Source organism: Bos mutus, chromosome 23 (genome assembly GCF_027580195.1).
Source record: "Bos mutus isolate GX-2022 chromosome 23, NWIPB_WYAK_1.1, whole genome shotgun sequence".
In the NCBI taxonomy this organism is placed as follows: domain Eukaryota; kingdom Metazoa; phylum Chordata; class Mammalia; order Artiodactyla; family Bovidae; genus Bos; species Bos mutus.
Window position 1 is genome coordinate 270,055 of NC_091639.1, and position 26,380 is coordinate 296,434.

Below are 26,380 nucleotides of genomic sequence, written 5' to 3' on the forward strand. Positions count from 1 at the left end.
GGACAGTTTGATTACTAAAACAGCAGCACTATGATAATGAATTGAAACTCAATTAAATATGCTCAAGCTGAGTTAGAAAAATATGCTCAAGCCATGATAATTAGAAAACATCTTCATTACCTTTTGAAAAAAAAATGGTGACGGAACCAACTCATTCTGAGAACGAATTAGAAAGTAAAATCAAGTTTTACCCTGCCTTTCCTGTATGAACTGGACTTCAGAGTAACCGAATCGCTGATGAAACTTTTTATTTTTTAATTTCATGCTCCAGCTACCAATCATTAGTTTGCAATCTCCAAGGAAATAAGGCCAATACTTTGGCTACCTGACGAGAAGAGATGACTCACTGGAAAAGACCTTGATGCTGGGAAAGACTGAAGGCAGGAGAAGGGGATGACAGAGGATGAGATGGTTGGATAGCATCACCGACTCAATGGACATGAGCTTGAGCAAACTCCAGGAGATGGTGAAGGACAGGGAAGCCTGGTGTGCCACAGTCCATGGGGTCACAAAGAGTCGGACACAACTTAGCGACTGAACAACTAGGAAATAAAAGATCATGGCAACAATTACCAATGGTGCTAAAACTAACAGATGAAAAGTTTGACCGTTTTAAAGGGTAGAGCAAGCTGATAACACTTGAATGCAGTTTTCAATCCTATCACCAACAGGGAGACAATCAAACATTACAGACATCCTGGTGACAAAATCCAAATTAAAATCACGCCTGAAACTGATAAAACTTCATTAATCGTAAGTTTGGAAACACAAGGAGCAGAGAAACATGCTGCTGACACAAGGAGGAAACAACATGGAAACCCCAGAAAATGAGCGTCCGTAGAACCATGATTTAGTCAACAAAGAAGCTGACGAAAGGGCCGTCAGTCAGTTCACTCACTCAGTCATGTCCGACCCTTTGCGACCCCATGAACTGCAGCACGCCAGGCTTCCCTGTCCATCACTAACTCACGGAGTTTGCTCAGACTCACATCCACCAAGTTGGTGATGCCGTCCAACCATCTCAACCTCTGTCATCCCCTTTTCTTTCTGCCTTCAATCTTTCCCAGCATCAGGGTTTTCCAGTGGGTCAGTTCTTTGAATCAGGTGGCCAAAGTATTAAGAATTTCAGCTTCAGCATCAGTCCTTCCAATGAATATTCAGGACTGATTTCCTTTAGGATTGAAAAGGCCCTAGAGATAGGAAAAAATACTTCAGAGACATGCGAGTAAAAGCAACACACAGACCCTGACAGGAGCCCTGATCTGACTGAACTGTCTAAACAACTTTTATGAGAATGGACACTGACTGTGTTCCAGAGTCTAAGCTCAGACTGCTTGCTGCAAAACAGGCCAGTAATCAAGAGGCGAGCTGTCAGGACAAGGAACGTGGCTTTATTCAGAAAGCTGGCAAACCGAGAGGATGGTGGGCTCATGCCCTAAAGAACCTTCTTGCCTGAGTCAGGCTCCTTCTACACTGAAAGGGGAGGGAGTAAAGCCAAACACTTCCCTGTTCCTGCCAGCCTCCAGAGGGCATGTGTGAATTTTTCCCTCCCTGCAGCCATTCACAGGGGGCCTGGTGCAGAGGGTTCCTGTGAGCTAAACCAAAGCATTTTATTAGCCTGATGCTCATGACCTGGGCGGAAAAATTCCCAGAGATGAGCCATGTACAATCTAAGCTTACAGGCACCATCCCTTGAGTGATTAATCTGTAACAGAATACAAAAGGTTCTTTCCTATTTCAACTGGATATTTGATAAAATTAATGGATTGTTACATTTTTTCCCAGATCTGGTAATAGCATTGAGACTACATTTTCAAAGACATCATCCTTATCTGATCCATGTGTGGATGAAACGACCCTTCATCCAGAGAGGGCGGGGGACTGGCCGTGAGCTCAGGGCTGCTGAAGCCGCCACGAAGTCAGCTCTGCGCTTCCCTGTTCTGCTGTGATCAACCTCTAGGAATGTCCAAAGTAAGTTCAAACAATGGCCTTTTGCACAACAGCACATTAATTTACCCTGGTGCCAAACAGCTATCAGTTTAAGACACAATAAAATAAATACTTCAGCAGATAATACATGCAATGACGAAAGTATGTAGGCCATAGGTCATCTCAAGGTTAATGCAATTCACATTGATACCATCAGAGCCAACACTCAGCTTTACTGAAAACGCTTGGCAGACGCTGCAACCAAATGTCCAAAGCACTGCACGGTTTTACAGCACTGACAGTGATGCGGTAAACTGCTTATAAAAAAGGAAAAATGGCTGGGAAAAAAGTAAAGTTAAATAATGAAAGTGCGATTTGAAAAAAAGAGGACTGACTAGGGTCATCCTCCTTTGAAAAATATAAAACTGCTTTTCTCCTATAAATAAATGAAATACAAATTTATTAAAATCTTCCTGACAGTATTTTTAAATGAAATTAAGAAAAACAGTTCAAGGAACTGATAAAAGTACTCTGAGTTCAGCACCAGGAAAGACCACTGAGTTGGATGTCTCTTCAAAGGTAGAATTCACTCGACTGGGCTCTCTTTCGGTTAAAAGCAGAATAGGGCGTGGGAAACCTGTGGAGGGCGGCCAAGAGCGTGGCAGGCTGGCAGGCACTGCCACTCGGGATCCAAGCTAGAGACGAGAGCAGACGTGCACGGGGCCTAACGCACAGTGCCAGGTATGTGATGCTCACAAAGGCGCCCTCAGAATTCTGCAAGGCTTGGTCTTCAGAGTCAATCTGGAAAGGTGGAATGACACTCAAGAGACCTTTGGGTTACACCTATTTTGTAATAATCTAATTACTTCTAAATGAATAGCTCCCATCGTGTTTTTGCTAACTGTTTTCTTATTTAATCAACCAAAATTCTCTTCTTCAACATTAAACTGAATTAAAAAATAATTCAATCTGATATCCTGTTGAAAATACCTATTAGGGTAAAAGCCAAACTGTAAATTAGTATTTTACTTGACGTGTGTTTTCCCTGTCACCTCTGGCTTGGGTAATTTATGCCAAGGTGTTTCCCACTAAGCAACCAACGGATGGAGGAAATGTACTAGGGAAGGTTTTCTCTACACCGGCACCTAGGAAGGCCACAGCACAGAGGTGGGGATGGCGTGGAGGGAGGCCTGGAGACAGTGGGGAGGAGACAGAGGGAGGGAGAAGTTATGGGTATGCAGGGGAAGACACTGCTGAGTCCCTGTCTAGTTCTACATGTGCTGTGAACTGACCCTTGAATGGCTGGCTGGGCTATTTTATTAGAAATAGGAACTAATATTTGGATGCTGAAATAACTCTTCTTTATTAATGGGACAAAACAAACTTTTTCTTTGCTGAACTCAGCTCTTATCTTTTGCCCACACGCCTGGAGCCAGCCCTGGCTGGAGACTGGGTTTAAGGAGAACGGTGTCTCCTGGCACTGCTGGGTTCCGAGTGGGGCTTCCCTGCGGGAGGGAGGAGAGCCTTCGTCCACCCCTGGGGGGATGGCAGTGCACGGGCTCTGTCCCCTTCTTCTACACTCCCTGCCCTGCCTGTGGGAGGCAGCGAGAGGGCAGAGCAGGTACTTGCAGGAGGAGCTGGTGAGGGCTGGGCTCGCTTGGACCCTGCGGCCCCCACATCCCCGCCTGCTGGTGCCTCTGTCTTATCCTTTGATCAGTGTGAGGTCAGGAGAGACGACTGTCCTTCACCGGTTCTGGGGCCCAGAGATTCTAATGGTGTTTCCTGCCTTTCCTTCACGCAGGCTGAAGCAGCGATGGGTGAGAGTCCCTCCTCTCCGCCCCTCTGATGTGGGACATGACTACTCCTCTCTTAGGAGGATCCAAGGAGCTGTCCCAGCACTTAGTAAACCTCCCCACACACTCCAGGAAAAGATTCTCCCTAGGGTTGTGCACAGTTTAACAAGGAGTGAGATGGGTGTTTCCATGGAGATGCTGATTTCATGAGACAAATGACAGGCAGCCTGTCCACCACCCCAGTGTTCTTCACTTGAGGTAAGTGCAATTAGCTCACTGGAATACAAGGATCTGGTTAAATCACAAAAGAGTATTAGAAGAAAAGTGTTGGGGAAAAAAGAGACATACAACAGGCAATCAAGATACTCTTCACATGGCAGTGGAAATGCATCTACAGGCAGGAAGAGGTGGTCACCTAGGATGAAGAGCACCGGCTGCAGGCTGGTCTCTGCCTCCGCATGCGGGATCCACGGGGAACGAGGGAAGCGCCCCGCGTCCCACACCAGCCAGCTGCCCTCCCCGCCCACCTGGCCCCCCACACTCACAGCATCCACCACACAGATGTCTTCCCTCGCCCGATACTTCCAATGACTACAGTTAACAGGAAAGCATTTTGAGGCAAAAATCGGCTAAGTACTTATTAAAAAATGGTTGATTTTAAATTAATCTATTACCTTTACGAATATATGTAAACATACATGTTCTAGATAGAAAACAAATATTTAAGTGAAAATTTAAAGAAAGATTACTTCTCTTATTTAATATGTTCTTAAGATTTGAACTTTCAAGTGTACTTGTAAATAAGATTATTTTTAACTGAGCTAAAACTTATCAAACGCAAGTACTCAGAGCTCTTAACAACTGAGGATAACAGAAAAATGACAGTCAGTTAAGTGACTCAGAACTAACCAGAACGATCTTTCCTGATATATATTAAATTAAAGAGGTGATCAACTGGATTTTTAAAAAAAATTACTACAGTGTCAGAAACTACAGCAATACACAGGTACCTATATGATTTGCAAAATTCAGCTCTGAAATGAAAAATGAAATTGGACATGAAAATTCTAAAGATAATACTAAGGTAACTGAAATTCTTCTGGAGGACTAAGTCAAACTATTGTGGCTGCTCAGCTTGGTCTCAAAACTTCAGTCAACTTTAAAGAAACGAAAAGTCGCTCTATGACTATGAGAGACTGAGGTTCAGCTGGGCATCCAGTCAAAACTACACTGAGAACAGAACTAGATATAGCTTAGAAAAGTCTGTAAAAGTGGGTGTTTGTTTCTAAGAGGTTTTGGCACCAGAGGAATGGCACGTGAATGGCGGGTGGTACAGTGCTGTGTGCATATGCCAAGGAGAGGATGCTTGCCTGAAAGAAAGCACCAGAGCCTCCATGCCACACGGCCAGCAGCACCTCAGTTTGTACAAAAACCTCCCTGGTAACTATGACATCACTTTGCATCCATCATCACTCACAGTGTGGGCTGGGAAGATGTGAGGGGCAGAGAAGGACCCCAGACCTGGACACTGAGTCAGTCCACACCTGGCAGCAGGGAAGACCCGAAGAGCCTGGTGATGCACCCCCCTACCCTGCCCTCGCCCTCTTGAGTCCTCACAAGGACTAAGCAAGATGCACCTCAACTGTCCCTGAACAGCACGTTATATTGTGCACAGAGATGCCACACAGAAATGCTCTCACGTCAGGTATCCCTGACACTCGTGTTTAAATCAAATGCAATTACTGATGACTGAGGGACTGCACGTAGCTTCCATAGGGCACAAGTGCTAAAACGCTCACCTCAATTAAACAAATACCAATATCCACTGTGCACTATTTATTAAAAAGTGAACAAGAAGATTAATGGAAATGAGAACATCACACAATTTACTTTCCTATCGAAAAGCAACTGAGAAAAATCACTGCCGAACCACAGAACAAATACGGAAAGATAAACTGAGGCATGACCCATGTTCGCTCAGACTGTGAACTATGAATTCCCACTGCACAACTGGAGCTTGGTGGGGAGGTGGACCCTGGGAACCAGGAGAGGCCCTGGCTGCCTGGAGGTGGCATGGGAGGAGCCAGGAGCAGGACGAGCAGGACCAGTGCCCATGAGCGAAGGTCTCAGCCTGGGGAGAGGGGAGGCCTGAAGGGTTGAAGCAGGGGGTGACAGATGGGCTTTGCCAACGAGGGGCTGGGGACAGGAAGACGGTGTGGCCCTGAGGTGACACGGGGCGCCCTGCAGGAACTGGGCACGGTGGGGGCAGAACTAGGGCCTGAGGAGGAACAGCACCCTGGCAGCTGACCCAAGGGGTGAGGAGGGTGCAGGAAAGTCTGGGGGAGACATCTGTCCCTGGAGGAGGGAGGTCAGGCCACAGAGTGGATGCTGGAGGCAACAGTCAGCTTGCTCGAGTGGATGAAATCTCGGAGTCTGAACAGGGACTGGCAACCCCAGGGAAGCTGGTGTCCAGGGCCACTCCCAGTGCAGGGGCCGCAGGGGAAGGAGGCTGGGGCCCGCTCACCACAGGGGAAGGGCAGCAGGGCATGGGGGGCGTCTCTCCCAGGAGCAGGACCAGCCTGGAAGCACTCCGCAGAGCACCAAGGCCAGCACGGCCATGGATCCCAGGATGGCTGGAGATGTGAGAGACACGAGAGGACGCGGGCCTCAGGTGGAATCTCCGAGGCACCGCCCAGACAGCTAGTTCACGCTGAGCTGTTAAGTAGAATGTGTGGGGCTGTGAGCAGTCAGAGCGACAGGAGCTCAGGGGGTTCAGAGCCTGAGGTCCTGGCCAACCTTCCCCCATCCTCCAGAGGGAACCAGGATTTGTCTTAAGACAGCTGAAATTTAGAAAACTGTAATAAATTGGCTTAAAGCTCAACATTCAGAAAACTAAGATCATGGCATCCAGTCCCATCACTTTATGGCAAATAGATGGGGAAACAGTGGCTGACTTTATTTTTTGGGGCTCCAAAATCACTGCAGATGGTGACTGCAGCCATGAAATTAAAAGATGCTTACTCCTCAGAAGGAAAGTTATGACCAACCTAGACAGCATATTAAAAAGCAAAGACATTACTTTGCCAATGAAGGTCCATCTAGTCAAGGCTATGGTTTTTTCCAGTAGTCATGTATGGATGTGAGAGTTGGACTATAAAGAAAGCTGAGCGCAGAATTGATGCTTTAGAATTGTGGTGTTGGAGAAGACTCTTGAGAGTCCCTTGGACTGCAAGGAGATCCAACCAGTCCATCCTAGAGGAGATCTGTCCTGGGTATTCATTGGAAGAACTGATGCTAAAGCAGAAACTCCAATACTTTGGCCACCTGATGCAAAGGGCTGACTCATTTGAAAAGACCCTGATGCTGGGAGAGATTGAGGGCAGGAGGAGAAGGGGACGACAGAGGATGAGATGGTTGGATGGTTATCACCAACTCGATGGACATGAGTTCGGGTGAACTCCGGGAGTTGGTGATGGACAGGGAGGCCTGGCGTGCTGCGGTTCATGGGGTTGCAAAGAGTCAGACATGAGTGAGCAACTGAACTGAAATGAGTAAGTATTAAGAGGTAAGTGTACACAAGGCACATGCATTACAGGCACACAAATGACTGAAACTGTGAGGAGTAAAACACCTAGCATGTGCATGAGTGTGCACGTGTGCAGGGCCTGCTGGACAACAACTCTTTTATTTGTGAACCAGGGATTGGTTAACTGCTGTTACAAGCATTTGGTACAGCAGGGTCCAAATTTTGTTTGTGAATTTGCAAAGTCCCAATAAACCTGCACAGTGGCACATGTCACCTGAGCTGACAAGGATCTTGACTGTCACTCCTCACCTAGTTTCACCCATTTCCCTGCCGGAATCGCGACTGGGATGCAACACGAAATGTGGCATATGCGCTATATTACCTTCCTAAAGCTCCCAAATGTTGAAATTTCCAAAGTTACCTAGCCCAAGGGTTTTGAAAAAGACTGCAGATCGAAAGCTCCAGAGGCTGTTGACAGACAACCTTGAGACCAGTGATCCACCCAGGGAGTTAGGTTTGCTCATACGAAGTCAGGAACTCAGCTTACACTGAAGGTGCATGTCATCAACTGCCCTGGGTAACTGACCACTACCCCTGAGCTCACAGACTGGGCTGTAAGAAGCTCCACCAACGTAAAGGGCAGTGCTGGAACCAATGGACAGGATACTCCCTCGTAGATAATTATCTTGCACATAAAACACGCATAATTCCCATAGGTTCCATCTAAAGCACCACGCCCACCTTCCACTGGCCGTATCACACGTGCAGAGTGGATGGCTGGAGTCTTGACACTTAAGCAGACGCCTGAGGACAAAGGACTCCTGACCATACGGGCAACGGGAAGACCCTGCAGGGAGAATGTGGGAAGTCTTCCCTGTGTGCTATGGGCAGCTGGCGAGGCCATGGGGTAGAGTGTAGGGTCAGTACTAACCACGTTGCAGATTTTACTGTAAGACACTACAAAAATTTTAAGCAAGTTTCTGACAGGATCTGACATACTGTAAAAGGATGTATTTGGGATGTGAGCTGTCATCCAGTCGGGACACAGAAAAGAATGCATGTATGAACAAACCTAATTCCCAGGGTGGATCACTGGTCTCAAGGTCATCTGTGAATAGCCTCTGGAACTTTCGATCTGCAATCTTTTTCAAAACTCTTGAGCTAGGTGACTTTAGGAATTTCAACATTTGGGACCTTTAGGAAGGTATTATAGGAAGGAGCATTGAGGAAGGTAATGAATGCCCTTAGGGGAGAAAGATCAACTATGATCTGCTTTAGGCAGAAGGCTCAAACGTCTATAATGATAGATGGTGACTTCAGGAATTAAATAGCTACAATCACATAAACATTACTAATTTAATGATTCTGATTCTTAGCTTATACTTCCGGCATCATTGCATCATTACCCCTAATATGAACAACTTGATGATTTCAAATTGTGGTGCTGGAGAAGACTCTTGAGAGTCCCTTGGATGGCAAGGAGATCAAACAAGTCAATCCCAAAGGACATCAACCCTGAATGTTCATTGGAAGGACTGACACTGAAGCTGAAGCTCCAATACTCTGGCCACCTGGTGTGAAGGGCTGACTCACTGGAAAAGACCCTGATGTTGGGAAAGACTGAGGGCAGGAGGAGAAGAGGGCGACAGAGGATGAGATGGTTGGAGGGCATCACCGACCCGATGGACGTGAGTCTGAGTAAACTCTAGAAGATAGTGAGGGATGGGGAGGCCTGGCGTGCTGCAGTCCATGGGGCTGCAAAGAGTGACACGACTGAGCAACTGAACAACAGTATGAACGGTAACAATAAAAACAAAACATGTTTGAAGAATAAATGATGCTATCACCATCTAATAAAAGCATCACACAACAATAACGACAGGATATCACAACACGCTGTTGAACGAATAAAGGTAACACAACTTTCCAGCAGGTCGCGGGTACAGCCACACACGCCCCAAAGACCTGATGTCTAATAAGAACAGAACCATTTTCACACCAGGCGACACCAACACGTTAGCAGGTGGCCTGGCTTTATGTATTCCATGGTACTTCAAACAAAGAAACAAGTGTCTATCAATCAAAAATGTATTTCTTTCAATGAGCAAGTTATTTCTAAAACACACATTACCAAGTGATCTAAGTGACATTTATTTGGCGTCACAATGATAATACTGGAACTGTCTGCCATCTTCCCGCAGTTGAATTTTCTCTGCTAAATTATGATGCTCTTACTCCCATACCTTCTCCTTGAATCTTTCATATCTTCGGCAACTGTAACTGGGTCTTACGTAGAAGCGATCAAACGTCTTAAGTAAATTTTCTGCAGTTTTCTGACTGCAGAAAACTTCACTCAGTCTACTGCTTCTATGCAAGCAAGAAGCACCCCAGGAAGCAAGTGTGTGTTACTGAGATGATCACATACTCTGAGGTGTAATTAATTATCCTCTGGAATTTAAGATTAGCTCTAAGCCATTTTAAGCACTAATAATTTAAAGTCTCCTAAACTCCAAACTATCAAAAAGTGGGTTTAAGTTAATAAAGATTTAAAAATCAAGTCAATCCTTTAGTAAATATGGAAAAAATGGGAACAAAAAGAAAAGCATCTTAAGCACGTATCAAGAAAAGCAAATCTATATTCACGTCTCAGGATGCATGGACCTGGAGACCAGTAAACTGAAACCACCCACCTGTTGGGGGCAGGCAGTCCCTCCAGTCGAAGTAGCCAGCGTAAATGCCAGGTTCCAAGGAGCCCACGATGGGGTCTGCCTTCAGCTCAATGTAGCTTTCAAACAGCCTCTGGTCCAGATCTTTGAGTGAGGCCATGCTCACCTGTGAGCACAGTGAGAGCACCCCAGTGAGGCCACGCCCGCTCACACGCACAAGTGGAACACGCACGGCGTCTACTCGCAGGTGAAGAAAACAGTGAAACAATGTAAGTAAACGCTGAGTAGGTTTGAACAGTACTTACCGGCTTTCCCACAAAAAGGCATGACTTTTGCTTCGCCGCTGGTAATAAAGAGCACTCTAGCATGGCAGGCGCCCTGCTTCCCCACTGTCTACACTGCGCTCTGAAGCTCACTCAAAACAGTTACAGAAACATAAAATCATGGTTTTATTTTAATGTTTCCAACTTAAATTTTCTAGTTTACTATTTAAAAACCTTTTTTGGTAAGAATAATTAGTAAAAATTAAACTTCTGAGAAAGAAAAAAATAACATAAAGAAAGCCCTGTTATTTTCATTTCAAAGATGACAGAAAGAGCACTTTTAATTGAGCCAGCGCTATAGAAATAAACTCACTGAACTATAATCAGAACCACTATGGGGAGTGGTGGGCAGGGGTGCAGACTGCTGGGTAAGACAGGCTCAAGAGGCTCAAGGATGGACTGTGCAAGACTCTAAGACGAGGAGCAGGGCCACTGTTTTGTAGTAACTGTAAATGGAGGGTAACCTTTGACAGTTGTATTTTAAAAAAACAACAAAATTTTAACTAGAATAAATACAGCAAAAAAAAATTATATACAATTATGCTAAAAATAATCAAATATGTAAAATATATTGCCTATGGTTCAAGTGACTCAAAAATCTTTAAAACTGTTTGCTGTAAAGGAGCTTCCCTGGACTTAAAAAAAAAACAAAACCTGTCCTTTCTCTATCTCCACGCTGAAATACTGAAAAGAGATTTACAGGCATCACAGAAAACATCACTCAAGAATTGAATGCCAAACTAAAAGACTCCACATGCCGCAACTGAGATGTGGCCCGGCCAAATAAGCAATAAATACATAAAAATGAGTATACATGTCTAGAAAAGAGAGCCTTCCCTCCTTGGCCTGTGAATGTCTCAGGAGATAGAAGAGGTTGGGGGTGGGGGCCCCATCCTATCCATTTCTCTCTAGGCATTCGACTTTAAAAAAAATAATTTAATGCCAGACTTTAATGGCTATTATAACATTCTTGGGTAGATCAAAAATCTGCAACTATCCAAACTGCAAATTAGATCATTCTTTTAAAAAGACTGGCACAGAGTACACCAGCTTTTTATATATGTAAAGGTCATTCCTTGGGTTTATGTAATTACAGCTACTAATAAAATTATAAGCCAAAGTTTATTAACCATACAGCTCTGGTTTTCCCTTCTCAAAGGGCTCAGAGACTGGCCTGCAGCCTCTGAGCCCCTTTAAAGAGACTGTTCTAGCCAATGAGCATATGAGAAAGTGTTAACCTGCTAAGCAGGGAAAGACATGCAAAAGAAAACACCACAAGAGGATGTTTCCTATCAAACGAGAACTAATTGGCAGTGATGGCCAAACGCAAGGGCGCAGCTTCTGAACAGCAGCCCGGCAGGCAGAGTCTGCCGGGAGGGAGCCTCTGCAGCGGCAGTTCACTTCCAGGAATTTACTGTGAGGAAGGGAGGAGGGTGACGCGGCCAGCGTTCCCTCTCAGTGACAGCCACAAAAACCACCTGAAGGTTCCCAGCAGGAAAAAGGGAAAACAAGAATTATACAATGGCACATCCAACAGTAACAAATACTATAAAGCCATGAAACTCACATTTATAAAAATGGAGAAGTGCTCCCAACAGAACAGCCAAGAGAAAGAGCTATATTCATTATAAACTAAATTCAGAAAATTGTTTCATATTTTAATGACATACACAGACACAGGTCTATGTAAGATACTAATTACTATATATTCTAAAATAAGACAGTGTTTATCTTTGCTGGATTACAGGTGATTAAAAAAAACCTTTTTTACATTTCTTAGTATTTCTCCTTTTAAAAAATGATTAAGTCTTATTTAAAAAAAAAAAAAAAAAGAACGTTTGCTTTGGCTGTGCTGGCTTTCTGCTGTTGGGGGGCCGTTTCTGGTTGTGCTGCGAGGGCTTCTCACTGCAGCTCCTCGTGTTGCACAGCATGGGCTCCAGAGTCTCAGCAGCCCCGGGGCATGAGCTTAGCTGCCCTGCGGCATGTGGAATGTTCCAGACCAGGGACTGAACCTGGGTCCCTGCACTGGCAGGTGGGTTCTTAACAACTGGACCACCAGGGAAGTCCAGAGGTCTTATTTTTATAATAAGAAAAAGAAAATGCACAATAAAAAAACGTTTCCAACACTTGAGACTGGGAGGCGCTGGCATCGCAAGTGGAAATGCACAGGCGCGCAGGGCTCCACAGCACAGCCCAACAAAGGCCTCCAACGGGGCTCATTCGGACCAAGTGTCTCGCAGAGAAAGAGGATTTGGAAATGCTGACAAGTTTCATGTTTATTATTTAATGCTGCTTTATAAAGTTCAAAATGATATACATTTAACCAACCGGCGTCAGATCCTATTCCTCTGGTGTCTTCTCATAGAAACAATTTTGTCATTAAAAAAAAAAACAAAAAACAATTTTGTCCTTTACTTTAGGGCATGTATGATGCCAGACCAACAGGCACTCTGGACTTAGCCTGAGAAAAAGTGAACTGGAGGCCTGCTGTGCTAACCTCCCTTTCTCTGAGCATCTTTCTGCATGAAAAACAGAGTTAATAATACTTTCCTTAATTACTTCAGAGAGCTATTTTCATCAAACAAAACTGTGTAAAAAAATCATTCTAGTTTTAAAGGATGAAAAGTGAAAAAGTGAGTGAGTCGCTCGGTCGTGTCCGACTCTGCAAGCCCATGGACTGTGGTTCACCAGGCTCTTCTGTCCATGGGATTCTTCAGGCAAGAATACTGGAGAAGGTTGCCATTCCCTTCTTCAGAGGATCTTCCCAATCCAGGTATCCAGCCTGTATCCCCTGCATTTCAGGCAGATTCTTTACTGTCTGAGCCACCAGGGAAGCAAGCCCCAAAGGATGAATGATAATTAAATTTTAATAAACTCCTAACAAGCATGATTATTTATGTAAAAATTAATTCTACTCTTGCAGATGAAGAGCAAGATAAAGGGGACTGAAAAGACCAGTGAAGCTCTTCGTGAAACAGAATACAGAAGGAACTATGCCTGGAGAAACTTTGGCCAAGTCCCCGAGCACAGCTCGGGGGAGACCTGTGAGAGGTGGGGTCCAAGGGGTGAAGACGCCCAGCAGCAGCTCTGAGGCAGCCTTCCCTCTGACAGCAGAGCAGAGCATGGGTGACCAGTGTTCAGGGGATCTGAATGCCCCAGACTGCTTTGGGATCTGGGCCTCCAGAGTTATGTTACCTGAGAAGGGAACCATGAAAAACAGGGGCAGCTGGCAGTTTTACCTTAATGCAAGAAATATATTTTACTTCATTGTCATCATGAAATTAAGGAATTCACTCATAAAAAACAGAAACAGCACAGAGACTATAAATCTAGTTTACTGTCTATTCCTTTAATGCTTAGTTGAAAGCTTTCAAAATATTCAATTCCAAATTCTGAGTGCCACAAATAGCACCCCCCAGATCCTCAAATCACCTTGGTTTCAGAACACAAGAGCCTGGACAAAGACGTGGAAGGACACGGTCAGTCTCATTCTGCTTCTTACTGACACGGGCTGACTCTAACAGAAAATCCCTAAGTATAAGAAAGGCTCAAAATTCTCCAAGCCAGGCTTCAGCAATACGTGAACCGTGAACTTCCAGATGTTCAAGCTGGTTTTAGAAAAGGCAGAGGAAACAGAGATCAAATTGCCAACATCCGCTGGATCATCGAAAAAAGCAAGAGAGTTCCAGAAAAACGTTTATTTCTGCTTTATTGACTATGCCAAAGCCTTTGACTGTGTGGATCACAATAAACTGTGGAAAATTCTGAAAGAGATGGGAATACTAGACCAACTGACCTGCCTCTTGAGAAACCTGTATGCAGGTCAGGAAGCAACAGTTAGAACTGAGTACGTCAAGGCTGTATATTGTCACCCTGCTTATTTAACTTATATGCAGAGTACATCATGAGAAACGCTGGGCTGGAGGAAGCACAAGCTGAAATCAAGATTGCTGGGAGAAATATCAATAACCTCAGATATGCAGATGACACCACCCTTATGGCAGAAAGTGAAGAACTAAAGAGCCTCTTGATGAAGGTCAAAGAGGAAAGCTGGCTTAAAGTTCAACATTCAGAAAACTAAGATCATGGCATCTGGTCCCATCACTTCATGGCAAATAGATGGGGAAACAGTGGCTGACACTATTCTGGGGGGCTCCAAAATCACTGCAGATGTTGACTGCAGCCATGAAATTAAAAGATGCTTACTCCTTGGAAGGAAAGTTATGACCAACCTAGACAGCATATTAAAAACCAGAGACATTACTTTGCCAACAAAGGTCCATCTAGTCAAGGCTATGGTTTTTCCAGTAGTCATGTATGGATGAGAGAGTTGGACTATAAAGAAAGCTGAGCACCGAAGAATTAATGCTTTTGAACTGTGGTGTTGGAAAAGACTCTTGAAAGTCCCTTGGACTGCAAGGAGATCCAACCAGTCCATCCTAAAGGAGATCAGTTCTGGGTGTTCATTGGAAGGACTCATGTTGAAGCTGAAACTCCAATACTCTTTTCAAATACTGATGCATTTGAAAAGACCCTGATGCTGGGAAAGATTGAAGGTGGGGGGAGAAGGGGACGACAGAGGATGAGTTGGTTGGATGCCATCACCGACTCAATGGACATGAGTTTGAGTAAACTCCAAGAGTTGGTGATGGACAGGGAGGCCTGGTGTGCTGCAGTCCATGGGGTTGCAAAGAGTCAAACACGACTGAGCGACTGATCTGAAATCTTTCCCTGCTTTTATATGCAATTCCTAATCATTTCATATATTTTTAAAATAATAAAAGACTTCTCCAATACTAATGTTAGTGTCATTATTATTACTGCATAAAAACAAAATGCCCACTTTCTACAAATACTAACTTTTTACTGCAAGAGAACACCTTGCAATTCTCAACCAAAAATTTCTGGAAATAAACTCGACATTTGGCCCTTAAGTCACAACATTTCTCATCAGGATGATTAATCTTTACGAAAAGGCAGGAAAACAAGACATAGCCACCCACTCTGACATTTTCAATCTTTAAAAAAAATCCCAATCAAGTTCATGAACTGGAACCATCATTTGTAAAAAGTATGCAATCTATCCAGAGCACTTTTTGATTGTAAGATTAACAAGATCACTATCTTATTCTTTGCACTAAGAGAACTGCACTGACATTAAAAAAAAAGTGGTTCTAGCTTGCTTTACTTAGAAATCTGATAAACCTTTGCCCAGGAACCAAGCAACCTTTAATAATAACAAGATTACTTCATCTTTTTCTTTTCTGATTACTTGAAAAATATAAACACCAAAGTGCAACATCATTAAAAAAAAAAAAAAACACTCCAATTATTTATTTATGCAGGACTCATTTTTGTCCAATTCTCCACATGCAGGACTGGAGAGGGGAAGGGGTGTGTTTTTCAGCAAAGACAAAGCAACCTAGAGCTGTGCCTGCGTGCATGTGTGTGCACACGTGTGTGTGTCTGCACCGCACCCGTGCAAATACTTCGGCAGGCACGCAGAAGCTCTGCTGTGGTCCCCGGAGCAGGAGAGAGGAAGGAGAGGAGACTGTGCAGGCTTGGGGCTTGATGTTGGCTGGTGACAGCTCTAACCTGAAAGGAGCCGCATCTGAGATGCCTCTGGAAGCCTTTCTCTCCTTTCCTTCCCTCACTTTTGGGAAGCCTGGGTGGGTAATATGCCAGCTCTACCCCTGCAAGGACTTTGCTCCAGAGAAAGAGAAGAGCATTAACTCCAGGTGAGCTGTGAGGAGATGGGACCGGGAAGTGAGGGTGGAGGAGCAGGGGGCGGGGCGAGCGGGGTGGGAGGAGCAGGGGCGGGGCGAGCGGGGTGGGAGGAGCAGGGGGCGGCACCGGGAAAACAGCTGAAACTAAGCGGGTGTGAAGACCACTGACCTGTGTTATTTTTTCTATTCCCTGGAAGTTGTGTTTTTCAAAATGTTCTGCTATGTTTAGGAAGGTGTGACGTTCTAGGTAGCAGCAATTACTTAGGACTATCAAAAGTCGCTGTTCCTAAAACCAAAACAAAATTTTAAAAATTACATTTCTAGTAACAAATTGAAAGTCTAACAGATAACATTTCCCACTTGCTAATTACAATTTCTTCATGTTTCATATCAATATTCAGCACTTTATCTTGGTTCCTTCTTTCCAGTAACAGAGAAACATAATACAAATCTGTAATTCTACTAACTAACCACCTAATACACTGAAGAGTCAAATCATGTTTAACTCAAATTCCTTTGGAACTCTAACAGCTGTATGGAAAGCAGACGGACGGAGCACAGGTAACCAGTGAGGTGGGGTCAGATGCTGCTCTTAGGTGGAGGAGGAAACGGCAGCCCACTCCAGTGCTCTAGCCTGGAGAATCCCAGGGGTGGGGGAGCCTGGTGGGCTGCCGTCTCTGGGGTCACACAGAGTCGGACACGACTGAAGCGACTTAGCAGCAGCAGCAGTTCTTAGGAAAGGGGTTCTACTTTGCTGTTTATTCTACATGTTTTGCACCCAAAATAGCTATAAAAATGAGTATTAAAAATAAGTGCCAAAAAACGGTTAAACTCTTGGAAAATAACTTCTAAATTTTTCGTAACTTGGAAGAAAACTGTAATGGCTCCCTCAGTCACGAGGCTGTTGCAGCCCTCCTCATGGAGAGTCTCCCTCTTGGGGGGAGCGAGGGGACAGAGCCGGGCGCCCGCCCAGTCAGGCACGGAGAGGGCCATGCTACACCCCCAGGCTTCTGGCTGCTCATGGTGATTTCACATCAAAGTGACCAGACCCCCAGGCTGACGAATCAGTCCTCTTCGTAGAGTTCAGAAGAACTGGCTTGTAAGGAAAGTTCTAGGAACAGCTCTGTCCCATCTCCTCAGGGGAGGGTTTCTCCAGAACAAGTGTGACTAATCTGAGGCCTCGGTTTAGATCCTGACTGAACTCGAGGGCAGAGATCCTCCCCAGGAGACACTCCCGCCCGTCTTGGGCTCGCTGTGGTGCACTTATCAGTGACTGAGGTCAGTGACAGAAAGGCAGGTGTGCAGACCACAGGGCCACCCTGGCTGGGCCCACATCACCCAAGAATCCCATTCAGTGTCTTCACAGTGTGTACATTGCTAGGTCTTTATTTAAAATTTTATTATTTAGTTCTGGCACAGTGTGATCTACCTGTCTTTTGTGGTCATCAAAAAATATAATTAAAAGGCCCAGAATTATTACGGTGCTTTTAAAGCAATGAAACGGCCTGGATGACTCTATGGATGAGAAGTGGAGGCTAAAATAAGGAAAATGGGCTGTAATCTACCCTACTCCATGCTCCACCTTCAAACCTCGTGAGATGGGCACCGTGAGACCGGGTGTGACAGGCGAGGCTGGGGGACGCTGGACCCCTGCCTGCGCCCCCTGCTGCTACCATATGGCCCTTGTAAGGCACTTGGGACGCAGTCACGTGACTCCTCTGCAGCCAATCTGATCTCCGCTGGTCTCCCAGGCCCACAGTCCATCCTTACTCGCCTTCCCTGGGGAGCTGGCCGCCAAGCACCCTCCCCCTGCCCCGCCTGCCAGTGGCCTGCTCCAGCCTGCCGCGTATCCTCTGCCCTCTTTTGTGGCCCATCCACGGCAGGATCTGCAGACCGAGGACTCCACGGCCTCAGGCACCGTCCTGGCCCTCCGCAGCATCTCTGTGATGCAGGCATCAGGCCACTCTCTATGGTGCCTGAAGCCCTTCAGTCAGTGAACGGCAGCCAGAAGAGGACCAGGGATGAGCCCCCTTTCTTCCCACGCTGCCCTCGCGGAGAACCAGAACAAGACCCTACAAAGACCTGAATCCCCAGGGCCAAATCTAATGCAGTATCATCTAGTGGAGAAAAGCACAGGGACTGAGCTTGGCACCAAATCTGGGACAATCTCAGGAGAGGGGGACAGGAGACAGTGTGACTCACTCAGGCTTCTGGCTGAGAGCAGGCAGATGGAGGCTAAGGCGTGGTTCGAGGTAGGGTCCAGGCTCTGAGGAGAACCAGGCCCAGCGGGCGGTGTCAGCCCGAGAAGGAAGATGCCGAGCACGCGGCAGCCGCCTCCGTGCTGGGAAGACTGTCGTGTGCCAACAGGGCCTGTCCCACCGACCAGGAAAGGGGCAGCCTTCCTCTCCACAGAGAAGGACACTGTCTCGGCATGTGCTTCTCCAGCCTTCTCTTCATGTTCACAGTGGAAGCATCGTCTGAACTCAACAGACGGCCTCCACTCACCCCTGACCCAGCGTAGGCAGTGCCCCACAGCCGTCCACACACCCCCACGAGCCCTGGCTTCCGTCTGACCCGCAGGCACTCCAGCAGTCTGCTTTTCCATCTGGATTTCTTCCTCTCTGATGTTTCCTTCTCTGGAGCTCCCAGGCTCTCTCTTCAGGCCTCCCCTTGAATCCTGAACCCCAATAGGATTTCTATATATGTGGTCTCCTCTCCAGCCACTAGGATTGTCCCTCATACCCTCATCCCATCCCAGGCCTCACACTGCTGATCTACAAATCTGTACCTGGACTTCTCTCCCGGGGGCCAACAGCCCACTAGACCACAGCAATAACGCAGCAACAAAGGACTTTCAGGCTGAGCTATGCGCAGCCATTGTGCAGCGTCCAATGACATGCTTCACTTTCTATTTATCATCTCTTTACAATCTCACTTACTGAAGTCAGACTGAAGTCTTCATGGATACTTCCAAACAAATCAGGAGAAGAAACATCAACGGAGAGACTGAATAGAGAAGTAAGGAAGAGAACAGTTATAGTTAAAGCACTAAAATTAAAAACATTAATATAATGTCAATTATACCTCAGTAAAAAATTCCATAAAACCTATGTAAATTTGACTTTAAAATCTTTTGGTCAAAAATCATATAACTTTCTGCTTTTTAATATTTAATACCTAACAGCTCAAAGTAGAAACTGTGAACTATCTGTTAACATGGGCCATATAAAATGTGTTTGTGGGGTCTTCCCAATAATTTAATTTCTAGGTATAGACTCTCATAATTGAAATGTTTTTGCCCATCACAATCTAAAGGGAATTCGTTCAAGCTCATGTTCACAGTAAATGACTAACAGGAGAGCTGAGTTAGGAAATTAGTTACTAACCCACAAGTGACCAGATACACAGAAATGCAGGGGAGGAGACACCAAAGAGCTACCAGTAAATTTACAAGACACGGCAGGTGACAAGTAACACCTCAGCAGGATCTCTTTCTTTAAATCTGACCAACTGATTTTAGAATTCATATGGAAGATGAAAAAGATATCAATATTTTAAAATAGAAAAAGCAATAAAAGGATAGCAATCTGAAAGAAGTTAAAATAATGATAATTAAAACAATATAAACCGATAGGAAACATCTGAGTAAATAGAGCAGAAAAAGTTCAGAAATACCTTCACTACTACAATTCAATGACGTGTGGAACAGAAATCGTAACAAAACAAGACTTATTTAATCAAAAATATCAGGAAACTGCTAACAATATAAATTCCTGGTAAATGAATGTGCTAAACATAAAAAATCAAAGACAAACCAGAACTGGATATTTATTAGGCTTCAGAGGAATAAATGTCTTATACAGTGAGAGGCAAAAACCAGACAAATATGAGAAAATCTCCAGCTGTCAGTTAGATTACAGCTTTAATTAAGAGGCATTTATTTCAGTATTATTTGTGTGCAAGCAGAAACCTCAGGTACAGTAAGTCCCATGTGCCAAATATTCAGAAAGACGAAGTTTCAACAACCCCAGGGAGCAGTACGATGACAGAACGATCTCTCGGATCTGGAAATGTCAGGACTTAGGTGTGCGCTCTGGGCTCAGGTAACTAAGCCGGCCGGGACATCACCCCACCCACACTGCGGGCCTCTAACAGCAGCTGGGACTACGCCCAACACAGAACCACATGGCTGCCAACGACGAGGAGCTGTGCATTTTCCCTCTATTATTACAAACCCTGCTCCTCTGGACAGTTAGGGAGCTAACCACGTACTCAGTTTGCTCAAAGTGCCTCTAGTAAAGCTGAGACAAGTTCAGAAGATGAAGAAACTGTGGAAAGAATAGAGGCCAAATACAGAAACATGGGATTCACACGAGCACGCGCTCTCGTATTGTGAGTCTCGGGACACAAGACCAGGCACGGAACGGGAGGCTGTGCTTTCAGTCCGCACGGACTCCAGCGAGGCTGGTCGCAGCTCTACTTACTGTGCAGCGTCTACATCGGCATCAGGCTTGCTGCTCAACTGTTCCAGACAGTATATAAAAACCTAAGTCAAAAATGCGACATTTCAGTGACAGGAACCCTCAGATGCTCATCTGTCTGGACAGCAAAGATAATTTTCCATAAATAACCAGAAATACAGTGTATACCTTGCGAGTGGTATATATGTATATATGCCTTGTTAGGGATAAACTGCACCCCATATACAGGGCGTATCTACACATGCACATTTAAGAACATAAGCACTGGGAGTACATGTCCCCATATATAATGCTAAGTGATTAAAAAAAACTTACAGCACCTATGTTTTGATCCCACTGTTAAGTTCTTGAATATATTTTATTTCCTTCCTCTCACTCATGTGTTCAACTGTGTGTATGTGCCCACAAAGCACTGGCCCCAAGGAACTTGGGGCTCTAGATAAAATGTACATCACTGTCATTTAATCTGTGCTCCAGCAGAAACATATATATATATACACAGACATATACACATACATATACAAATATACATGTACAAAGTCCCACGAGAACACAGAACAGGCAGCATAATAACAATGAGTTACTGGGGGAGGTACTGCTAAGCAAGCTGCAACTATTCTTGCCTTGAACTTACCTACCATAAACTATTATGGACTCACACAAAATGCAAAAGGACACATACAATTGTCAGCATCTGCTCTACACTGATTATAAACAGGAGGGAGACCAACGGTCTGCACTGTCTCAAGTCTCCACTGCTTCTACAAAGTACCTGCATGATATTGATGCTCAGTTGGCAAACCTCCTCCTGGGTTTTAGGGTGCTGGAAGACCTGTAAGGAGGAATGAGAATTTTTGTACTTAGCTAAAAAAACCTTTTGTTCATGGAGCTTGATGTAAACAGTGAACATATGGACAAGGGCATCCAGGGTGGGTAACCCGATTCTGAAAGGGGACGCAGACAGAGAGCCGGCCTCAAGCCGAGTGACAGGGCGGCAGTTCTGGTGCCGCAATGACCCAAACCCGTATCCTGGGCGCCCCCTGCCCAGGAGCTGCCCCCCGACACTCACGCTGGCCTCTCCGGGCTTGCACTCCAGGACACCACGCAACGACTGCAGGGACAGCACCACGCAGCGCTCAAACCGGCAGGGCTGCGGAGACAGAGCAGACAGGCCTGGGCACGTGGCCCCGACACCCAGCTTCCAGGTGCGCAGAGAGGACAGGGCCACATGCGGTGTCCCGGCCACCTGGGCCAGCGCAGTCTGCACCGGGTGTTGACAGACAGTGACTCCCAGCAGTGGAGAGGACGTCTAACTCAACTAGAACACAAGTCAGGTAAAGCAAGAACTCTTCTCCAACCTTCTCTTCTGGAAGAGGGCAGGGGCCAGAATGAAGCACAGCCGTGACACATTCTGGGAGAAGCGTGAGCCCCAGGCCTTGCTCATCTCTGGACCCATCAACATAAGGCGCCGGCAACCATGACAGGAGGAGGGCTGGCACCTGCCATTCAGTACCGTCTCTACAGTCACCTTCTGTGTCCATCAAGTCAGAAAATAAAACTTGAAAATATCTCCTTTGAGATGAGTCTGAACAAGCCCCAGCTGCTCCTACGGGTTCCCTCTGTGCGAGTCCACTTCAGGGGACAGCAGCACGCATTCCTGTTACTTGTACATTCTGGAGTGGAATCAAAACTGTCACTTTTTACAAAAAAAAGGCACAGAAATAAAACAGTAGATGCAATGGAGAGAAGGACGGGGCCCTCAGAGGAAGATAAATGAAGGGATCTGTGGCGGCAGGAGAAGCCCCTGGGACAGCGAGGCCTGAGGGACAGGGGCATGGACAGAGGGGGGTGGGCCATGGGAGGCAGCAGAGCCTGTGTGGACAGCCCCATGCAGCACCTGCAGGCAGAACTCTCCTCCACACATGCTTGGGTTATTAACAACGTGGGGGGAAACTGAACAGAAAAAGGAGACATCGTATACAAACCAAAGAAACACAAGTTCATGCTCTCTCACAAGAAGGAATCCAAGCCTAAGAAAAGCTAAGGGTACCTCAACTTGATGTCATTTTAATACTGCACTTTGGAGCCACCAGAGGGCACCAGAGAGAACATGCCAAAGTCCAAGTGAAAACAGAAGGTTGGGGGTGGATACAGAATGGAATGCCACCCACACCAAGTATTTAAAGAGTGAAAAGCCTCTTAGATCAGCCTTGATGAACCCGCCTACCTGCCCCAGAAGGCAGGAAGATCTAAGATGTTACCACAATAACACTGGGAGCTCAACCCCAAATTTCAACGGCGGGCAGTTCAATGCTGCTTTCCTGCACTAGGGTCAGGGTTAGGGTCAGAAAGTGAGCAGAGAGCCTCAGGGCCAGAAGGCACGGGATCAGGTGAGTCTACACGGCTGCTACTTCTTTTTTTCTGAAAAGAAAGAAAAGGCACCGCCTCTGCATTGTCTCAGGGAATCACCCGAGTTAGCACATTGTAAGTTGTCATGGTATCATTCCAGTTATTCTGAAAGAAGAAAATTCTCAGAATTATCCAAACTGAAAGAAGGCAGAAAACATTTTCAGCACTTGTAGAAAACAGGATGCTCTCCAGCAAGTGTTTCAGGCACAGGCATGGGGCAAAGCTTGTGTGCATTTTCTTAACTCGATAAGGACTCACAGGGAAAGCAAAACAGCCTCATGTCAAAAAATGGGATCAGTACTACAAAATGCTAAGACAACAAAGTCCTGTGTGTAACAGCCTTTGAAACAACTGACTCTCTGTTCAAACCTGAGAACTCCAGATGTACTACAGGTCAACACTCAGGACTGGACCCTGTATGTGGCCCCGAGCCTGGTTTCATCTTTTGTCCCGGGAAGTCTGGGCCCTGGGCTGATAGCCGCCCAGCTCCGGCAGGCTGATGGGGTGAGCACGCTTCTTCAACAACGGTCATGAGACATGCTGGCTGGCGCCAAATCACCATGAGTGGTTTAGATCTCTGGCTTGTGTGTCATGAGACATGAAATCAGCGATTTTACGGTTACAGTTTCTTACCACATTATAGTTTAACTCGACTAGAAACAAGTCTCTACAGTCACCATCTCAGAGGACCTTCCAGGGGATTCGTTGTCTACAAACAACCTCAGACGTGGCCAACTCTGCACACACTGTGGACCCAGATGTGCACCCACCACACTCACTACACGTGTGTACGAGGGACACTGACCGGCAGAAGGGCCTGAGGCCAATACCTATTTTATGACTAACTTGTTTGATTTCTGTCAGACTTTTCTCTTTTTAAATGAACATAAATCCCTGAAAGCAGATGCTGTGTTTTCTCAAAATGAACATACATCTTTTTCTTTGTACAAGATGATCTGAAACCGGAACCAGGACCCAGGGTCAGGCCGGCACTATCTGCTCTGCCCTGGCTTGTGTCATTCCAGGCAGGTATTCAGAGGGGCTGGTCCAGTGATGTGTCTGTGGCCTGCCAACCAGGCTCGCTGTGATAACTAGGAAGGACAGGAGTATAGGAGGAGCTTTGATAACAGTAAGGCTTCATGTAAATGCAGGGTACTTTTATTACAGTGGTAATAAATTAAATTAAAATCCTCTGTATATGTGTAAAGCTTTGTGGGTTACAGCTTTTTTCTATAGCATCTTGTTTAATTCTAACCAACAATACAGTGAACAAACGTTCTGCTGCTTCTTTAACTAGAGGCAGAGAGGTTAAGTAGCTTCGGAAGATGCACCATACTGAGACAGCAAGGAGAGCCAGGTCAGATGCTGAAGCCATGCAGCGCCGCCTCCTCACCATGCCCGACACAAGCACAGCGGCCAGCCAGACACACGCTGTGGGTGAAATATTTTAGCTTCCAGGAACCACAATATGGAAAGTGAAAGAAATTTTAATTTATAACATGCAATATATCAAAGTATTATTTCAACATGTAGGCAACATAAAAAGTTGAGTTATTTTTCTTTTGAGTTGCGGAGTCTGAAGCTATGTGCCAAGTGGCTGCATGCAGTTTGAACGGTACACGGTGGTTCCATACCTCCTCCTTCTAAATATTTAGTTATAGGAGAGTTTGTATTTAAACACAAATATATGAAAAATAAACCAAATAAAACAAAAATTTTTTTAAATCCTTTAAAATATAATTGTAACAGAGTTATTAAAAATAAATTTCCTAATTTCAGCCTGATTTAATTTACAAAAATTCAGAAGCGTGTGGTATTCCACACACACACTTGCATATCTTTGTATTAACTTAAAAGAGAATTTTGAAAAGAAGGAAAGAATTTCAGCTTGTCAAAAATTCCTCAACTGTCAGAGAAAGACTGTGGACAAGCACACACAAAAATTCAAGGGCGTGAAGAAGCGTTACAGGGGACGGCTGCCCCTCAACAAGTGCAGCCCACCACCCTGTGAGTGCGGGCGAGGCAGACCACTTTATTCTAGTGCCCCTGTCCCCTGAGGCAAGACAAGCGACTGGACAAGCAGTGTGCTCGGCTGAAAAACTGGATTTTTTCCCCAACATCTGTTGCAGATAGTGGTGGGCATGTGGATAAATTCCGGCCAATTAGATGTAAACAGAGCTGTCAGTTGTGGCTCCTGGGAAAACGCTGGACTTCCCTGTGGACAGGAATAAGGCCTAATGTGATGGCTGGAATTGCAGTTGCCATCCTGTGACCATGAGGTATCCTGAGAAAGAAGCCACACTAAGGATCACAAAGCAGAGGTCAGAGGAGCCCTGGACCCTGCCTGCACTGCATGCTGCAGCTGCCACACCAGTCCCAACCTCTTCAGTGCGAGAGAAAAAGGACATGCCCCCTTGTTTAAGCCACTGCATGTTTAACCTTGCCTAAAACCCACCTGAGAAACGCTGGGCTGGAAGAAGCACAAGCTGGAATCAAGACTGCTGGGAGAAATATCAACAACCGCAGATATGCAGATAACACCATCCTTGTGGCAGAAAGTGAAGAGGAGCTAAAGAGCCTCTTGATGAAAGTGAAAGAGGAGAGTGAAAAAGTTGGCTTAAAGCTCAACATTCAGAAAACTAAGATCATGGCATCTGGTCCCATCACTTCATGGGAAATAGATGGGGAAACAGTGGAAGCAGTGTCAGACTTTATTTTTCGGGGCTCCAAAATTCACTGCAGATGGTGACTGCAGCCATGAAATTAAAAGACACTTACTCCTTGGAAGGAAAGTTATGACCAACCTAGATAGCATATTCAAAAGCAAAAGCAGAGACATTACTTTGCCAACAAAGGTCCGTCTAGTCTAGGCTAAGGTTTTTCCAGTGGTCATATATGGATGAGAGAGTTGGACTGTGAAGAAAGCTGACCACCAAAGAATTGATGCTTTTGAACCGTGGTGTTGGAGAAGACTCTTGAGAGTCCCTTGGACTGCAAGGAGATCCAACCAGTCCATCCTAAAGCAGATCAGTCCTGGGTGTTCATTGGAAGGACTGATGCTAAAGCTGAAACTCCAATACTTTGGCCACCTCACGCGAAGAGTTGGCTCATTGGAAAAGACCCTGATGCTGGGAGGGACTGGGGGCAGGAGGAGAAGGGGATGACAGAGATGAGCTGGCTGGATGGCATCACCGACATGATGGACATGAGTTGGAGTGAACTCCGGGAGTCGATGATGGACAGGGAGGCCTGGCGTGCTGCAATTCATGGGGTCACAAAGAGTGGGACACAACTGAGCGACTGAACTGAACTGAAAACCCACCTATAGGGCTGTTGTGGGATCCATGAGACAGACTTGAAGACACACAACTCACGAACCCTGACCTTCATTTCAAGGGGACTCTGAAAAACCTCCAAGTCCCCTCTGAAAAGATGACAGTGCTAGAGTGGAGACTATGTTTTAACGGCCCCCCCAACTCTGTGTGTATCTGGAGAAATTCTCATTGTCCTCTGTTTTGCCTTAGGGT

At 45.7% G+C, this 26,380-nt stretch overlaps 1 protein-coding gene across 1 annotated transcript in view; it reads right to left on the bottom strand.

Annotated features, from left to right (window-relative positions):
* The window catches only part of EXOC2 (exocyst complex component 2), a 122,152-nt gene that overhangs the window by 22,045 nt on the left and 73,727 nt on the right, over positions 1–26,380 (bottom strand). Inside the window, 6 exon segments of the mRNA XM_005908027.3 lie at positions 9,939–10,080; positions 16,133–16,249; positions 18,903–18,969; positions 20,448–20,509; positions 21,217–21,276; positions 21,514–21,594. Coding sequence (XP_005908089.2) covers positions 9,939–10,080; positions 16,133–16,249; positions 18,903–18,969; positions 20,448–20,509; positions 21,217–21,276; positions 21,514–21,594 — 529 coding nt within the window.